General features: G+C 39.2%; 1 protein-coding gene across 1 annotated transcript; it reads right to left on the reverse strand.

Moving 5' to 3' along the window:
- Positions 1–3,543: 3,543 nt before the first annotated feature.
- Positions 3,544–4,668, reverse strand: LOC149440587 (serine/threonine-protein kinase SBK1-like). The gene is made up of 3 exons (XM_089658447.1): positions 4,506–4,668; positions 4,184–4,386; positions 3,544–4,095 (listed from the first exon to the last, which is right to left on the reverse strand). Exons 1-3 carry the CDS (start codon positions 4,666–4,668, stop codon positions 3,544–3,546), a joined length of 918 nt encoding a protein of 305 aa, XP_089514573.1.
- Positions 4,669–6,966: the final 2,298 nt, after the last annotated feature.

Genomic DNA, 6,966 nt, shown 5'->3' on the forward strand with positions numbered 1-6,966 from the left:
ATAATGTCAACTAAACTAAGATTTGTCCATCGCATTTAAATTCAAAGAGGATTCACCCATCGGTTTCCATCAAGATTCACACTTCCGCAGTGAAGCATATAATCCATGAAAGAGACACATTAATTCTCATGAATTCCTATAAATCATACTTCTAGTTAAACCATTACATATCCTTGTGATCAATAAAATATAACTGAGCTGCGTGCAAAAGAAGTGACTTAGTGCAAATGATCCACTTCCAGGAATCCAGCCAAAAACGCAGCTGGTATTCATGTTTCTCCACCCCCACAAGGATATGCAATGAATTATTTATATGGTTTAATACAAATTTGTCATTTTCATGATTTGATTATATGCATCCCTGGATTCATTGAGATGTTACAGGGCTAGCACAACACATTTGATCTGATAATAGTTGGGTTGTTTATGGCAACTCTTGTAGCAGTTACTAATGTAAGCAGTTGTGTCCCTTCCTATGCTGAGATAATCCTGCAAATTTGTCATTACCAGAGGTCCACAGTTGGACATTACTAGTCCCAACAATGGAGGGTGGCTTCCATAAACAAGGCCATTGTGAAAGAAACAGTATCATCAGTTACATCTCAGCCAGGTGTTCTACCTCCTCTTTAACATCTATTCACAAGCCCTTCACCATTGAGATGATCAGTTCTGTCCTGGGGGTAACATTTCTCTCTTTATTCTGCAACTACATAGTCATTGTCATAGAATGAAGAAAAACCAAAAGCATATTTCAGTGAATATCACTCTCTGTTGTATTGTTACATTTACCTAACTTGTAAAATTTGTTTTATAGTTTTCACTATATTTCAGCTGTTTCTTTTAGTGACCATCTCCATGCAGTAGGCCTCCTTGATGAACAACAGCTGACATGAGGGGGAAGCTACACAGCAAGTGTATTGATTGTATTCAGTCTGTTCAGACAGGTAGAACAATAATGAGAAGAGGTGAATTACAACAAATATGATAAGATGGAATCAGATTCTCCTTATAATGAGCCAATATGACTACCTTCCTGCAACCCGGTCTATTGTTATGTCATACAGTATCACCTGTAATTAATAGAATATCGCCCCTTGGCAGCTTACATTTAAATCAAACAATTCCCTTCTATCTTCAGAACCCGGACATACAATATAAGACATATTACACAACCACATTGATCAAACTCTAGCTAGTATATATTTCTCAGTACAAGAACTATTGATATCTACCAATGGAGATTTCACATAAACTCATATTGTAACCAGCACCCCCTTGTAGTCAGTAAAACTAGACCACACATGTAATAAGGGTTTATATGCAATCTCCTTTACGATTTCAAGTTTTTTGCCTTTGTATTCTGAAGACGCTTTAAGCACAAAATAATATCTACTGGCACATTGGACCCCTTTGGCAGGGAGGGGGACTAGACCCCATAGCCAGGCAGAATGGAGGCAGATTGGACCCCATTGGCAGGCAGCATGGAGGTAGACTCCAGTACAGCTCTGTGATCTCTCTTCCATAGATCTGGATCTCAATATCTTTAGTCCATCATTTGCTCTGGATGTATTCAGTTCATAATCGCAAAAGAAAATTAATTTATTATTATACAGGATTTATGGCGTCAACAGTTTGCTCAGCACTTTACAATATAACGGGAGACAATACAGTTCAATACAAGGATAGGAGGCCCGGGTATCCAAAGATACTCATTCAAAGCTCTTTTTGAACCTTTAAATGTTCACATTACTCAGCCATCCATCACATTTACTGAATTTCATTGATCAGTCTTAATTTCACATCCTCCTGTGTCTGGTGCCATGGGCTTCCTTCATTACTTTTATCATTTCAGTCCTTTCTTCAACTTTACCAATCTTGTCCATCAACTTCTCCATAAAGCTCAAAAGTTTTGGTAGCTATTCAACAGTACACCACCACCAAATAAAAAAGAAAACCGTATCCCACAATGTTCTAAGACTGGAATATTCCATACACAGGATTGAGGCACAAAATTTAGAATAACAATGGTGTCTACTTTGAATAGCCAACACCTGATAGTCAATAGACAGAGGGGACATGATGAACAATGGTGATGGGATCCTGTATGTACAGTAAGCATGGAATGAACAATAGTACAGGTGGACCCCCTCAGGAAGACAAAAATTCAATAAAAATATTAGAATATAAAAAGGGTAGCTTAAGAAATAGAATTGCATGGGCCATTGTAAGGAAATGGGGAGTGTGATTAAACAAATAATACAGACATTAATAATAATATAATTGTTATTGACCCACACCCACTTCTCACTGTTCTTTCAGGGGTAGGACAGCAATGAAACACACACTGTAGGTGAAAAAGATTATATTGTACAAAGAATAAACATGAACAGCTTTGCTGCAGACAAGAAAATATGACTTTAATTACATAGAAATATAACCAAGAGGCATATAAATCATAGGCAAGGATTAGCAGCAATATGACCCAATACCTTCAAGCAATAGAACCTCTGCATCATGGAAAACAAAGACAAAAGTCCAGTAAATATATTTAGCTAGCCAACAAGATATCTAGCTAGCAAGTACATCACATATTACCACTCTCCATAGTCAGCCTCCACTCAAGGTCTCCAGGCAACTCCCCAGTCAAGCTACCCCCATCAAGTCTCCAGTAGAGCTTGTCAATAAAGCCCCCCCTTTAATATCCAGTCTAGCTATTCTTATACTAGTTCCCTCCATTCCCCATCATCAAGGAATTTCTAAGTGGTACAATCATATCTTTCTGGAGAAAGCGATTGGATGGAACTCAAGTCCTACTTTAATGTGATGGCTGTCCGATGTTAACACCTCTGCCTACTAGTTGGTGACAAGATGTCTACAGGATGTATGCATTCATTAAATCTGCCATCACCCTAGACTTTTAGATAAACAGACCCCATATTATCATGATAAAGCCCTTTAACAAAATAGAGACCCAGTGTCTGACCACCACCTTTCAGCAGGCCCTAAAGACAAAAACTGCCATCTTATTTACAATGTCTAGCATTTGGCTTTGAAATACTAATAAAGGCATAGACGGTTAGTTCTTTTGAGAATCCGGAAGACATTTTGTCCCATATGGTTTACAAACTTACTTTAAACCAGCTACTTTCATAGTCATATCACTATGTAGTCACAAATATCCTATTATTCCCATATAACATATCATATATAAACATATTACATATTGGTGATGGGCATTTCTTACATCATTTTACCTAAGAAATCCACAAAGACCCAGATAGCAGTGTGCCCATTTGATGGACATTTCATCATCCATCGATATTACTGGATATAAGGTATTATCCTGCCTTTGACTTGGTAACCGCCTGAACTGAGATCCAGAAATGGGAAGATATGGAGGTGAGAACCAACACTTCTGTCAAGGTGGTTGATTAAACAAGTTGTGTAATGGCTGAAAGAGTCCTTAGATCTGGTGAGTGAACTGGAAGTGTCTGAAGGAGTCATTAGATCTTGTAGATTAGCTGGAAGGGATGCCATTTAGGTTCAATCTGTTGAATAGGTTGAATCTGATTTCCAGCTCTCCTCCATATAACACAAGACTTCAGTCGGTTTGCTCCTCTGACTGTAGTTCACAGCTAAGAGACATCTGAACATTCTCTGCAGACATGTGGGCAGTTTGTTCCATGATGCTGGGGGGTCATCACAATGATTGCTTTGCCAGGCAACAAATCTGCTGAATCTTTTGTCTTTATCTGTGGCCACCTTCCAGGGAAATTTTCCTGTGATCAGGCAGTAGAGGAGCACTCCAAAACTCCATACATCCAGAGTGGAGTCTACAGCCAGTTCTTCCTGTCCAGTGAGTTCACACATCTCAGGGGCCCTGTAGGAGGTGCTGCCAGACTTAGATCTAATCACTGTTCCTTTCATACGAGTAAGGCCAAAGTCAGTGATTTTCACACAACGACACTCCTGGTCAAATACCAAAATGTTTTTACATTTTATGTCCATGTGCACCAGTCCTTTCTCGGCAATAAATTCCAGAGCACTGGAAATCTGCATGGCACATCTCTTAACACTGACTTCTGGAAGTCCAACCTGGAATATAGAAAAAAAAAGTTATTACCCTGAAATAGAATGATCCAGAAAATTGCTAAAATTCGGAATCAGCTGGAATCAGACTTACATTGCGTACAATTATAGAGGACAGGTCACCAACTGGTGCCGCCTCTAGGCCAAATACAAAGTGGTCTTGGGTCTTGAAGGCCATGCTAAAACTCCTGATGATGTTGGGATGAGAAGAAAGGTAGGAGGACACATTGAACTCTATCAGAAATTGCCTTTTACTTGTTCTTTTCTTTTCCATAATCTTCAAAGCCATCTTCTGATCTGTAAATAGGACATGATTAGATTGATATTAAGCACAGCATTTGTGTACATATATATTTAAATCATGTTATGGATATGGAGAGATGTATAAAATTAAAACATCCTGTATAACTGGGCACTTGTTTCTTTGTCCTCCACCAGCAGCACTGAACCATGTCCTCCACTTCCAAGTTCCTTGATGAGGTGGAATCTCTCCTGTAAGTCTATCTCCTGTAGACCTTGTGATGATGAGGAGACAAGTCCTTTCAGAAGGATCTTCACATCATGGGCAGCAGAAGCCATTTTGATCTGGAGAAGACAGAACAGTTTTTAGCCCTTATTCAAATAACATCTCAACCCGCCCAAATAATATGTAAAATATCCTTCTCGTAATACAACCAAAACACACAACATAATAGAACATATACTAAAATATTGACTTAAAGTCTTCATTTGAACCAACTATATGTACAGGCTGGTAGGGAATGAGATGGAAAATAGGATTGATAGTAAAAGCTCCAATTAAATTCTGATTTTCACAAACACATACAACTGAGGGCCGATATAAAACTACAACATTACTATATACAGCTCAGTTATATTTGTGTATTGATTGACAAGTGTCATTTTATAATAGTGAGGAAGTAACAAAACATTCATTATAATAGTACGAATATAATGACTTACCTTAGGAAATGTTGAGATGACTCTTCAATGTATCCTGCAAAGTGTTCCTCTGTTATCAGGCTCCACTGATTTCCAGGTGAGATCTTCAGCTATTCTCCAATGTCACCCTAGATCTGGTGTTGAAGAGAAGTGAAAGAGGGAAGAGAAGGTCACCTTTAAATGGGAGTTTAAATGGGGGGGGGGGGGGGGGGTGGTTGTAAAGTTGAAGCATTCTGATTGGCTGCCTGGGAATTTACATACGTTGTACAAGTAAGCAAACATTGTGTTTGCCAATTTGCATTTGAACTGATCACTTGTAGACTAATTAGAATGTGAGAATGAATACAAAGAAACAAGGAAGACTTGAGGTTCAGGAGTATCAGCGTTTGCTGGGCTATAGATGATCACTTTATATACAGTATTCCATTCTACTGGAATATGAAATGACATTTTTCATTTTGCTTTGGAGCTCCTGGTGAGAAAGTTCGGTGTGTGAAGGTGTACTCAGGTTCTGTGACTTTCTGGCCACAGCCAAATCCTAGAAGGTGGAAAAGACATAAGCAGGAATCTTCTGGTATCGGATTTTTAGATATATTGTTAGTTTAGGATAACTACAAAGTGAATGGTAACATTTATCAAAGCAAAGGATCTTAGTAAGTTTAACCGATTCCCAACCGCCCTATAGTAGAAATAGCGCTACAGGGCGGCACGTGCATAAAATCAAATACCACCAAAAGAAAGCTCAATTCATGGGAAAAAAAGGACGCTGAGAGTGTTTTACTATGGGGCTGCATGTGTGCGTCACTGTAATCACACGAGCTGACAGGGAGGAGAACTGTTAGTAAACAAAACAGTTCTCCTTCCCGGCGGAGATCCTCGGTAATCATGGGGTGCCGGCGAGTAATCACCTACCTGGAAATGCAAAATTGTGTGTGTATGTGTGTATATATATATATATATATATATATATATATATGTGATTATGTGCACCCGTGCCGGCCTGTAGCAGTAATTCTTCTATATGGTGGTCAGGAAGCAGTTAAACTGGGTGTTTAATTTCTTCCCTCTGTAAAATACATAACATGAGACCCATCCAATGATTTTTATTATGTGGCCCTGCTCAGAATTTGCAATAAACGGCTTTTGCTAGGGCCCGCATTTACGGCAAAATTGCAGTCCACGCATTTTATTTCCTTTACTCATTTTGGCTTCATCCATAGGAATGATTCGGGTCGTGCTCATAAGTGTACATACCCCTGACAGAATTTGTTAGATACAGACCATTTATAAGGAATTCATTCATGATCAGGTCAAAAACACAACCAATGTAGTTCACAGAAACCACTTCCCATCTGTGAAGACACCACAGGAACAAAACACAATCCCTGTGTCTATGGAACACGTTCCTTCTGTTTGGCCCCCAACCACCATACACTAACTCGGGGACAAGGTCAGGCAACCACAGACACATACTGATCCATAGATACCCGGTCACTACAAGCTGACCAAACCAAATGAGGACACCTAGAGTCATGACTGCTTTATACGCCTCCACATCTACACTAATATATCTTTTAGGTCAGCAATTTCTTCCATATCCACTGGAAAAGGATAATTTAGATCTGTATCCTTCTCTTCCCAATACTCCTCACATCCCTCACCCCTCCCTACATCATAGGCACAGATAGAAGCAGATGTGATAATATGTCCCAACCTCTCGGCTATGGCAGCCTGACCATTGAAAATTGAAATAGTTTACATTGTGCATAATCTGTAATGTTTCCCTTTTCGCCCGGGGTTGGGCTAGGACCACTTTGTGTAAACCTATGGTGTGATTTTGCTCAGTTTTCGCTTTTGCTATCAATTCTTTGTTTTGTGTCACCTTCAGATTTGTAATTCTTAATTTTTAAGACTTTCCTTCTGGGAGGCCTTAAC

The sequence above is a fragment of the Staurois parvus genome, unplaced genomic scaffold, assembly GCF_062004578.1.
Source record: "Staurois parvus isolate SC_StPar_1 unplaced genomic scaffold, SC_StPar_1.0 ptg001068l, whole genome shotgun sequence".
Classification (NCBI taxonomy): domain Eukaryota; kingdom Metazoa; phylum Chordata; class Amphibia; order Anura; family Ranidae; genus Staurois; species Staurois parvus.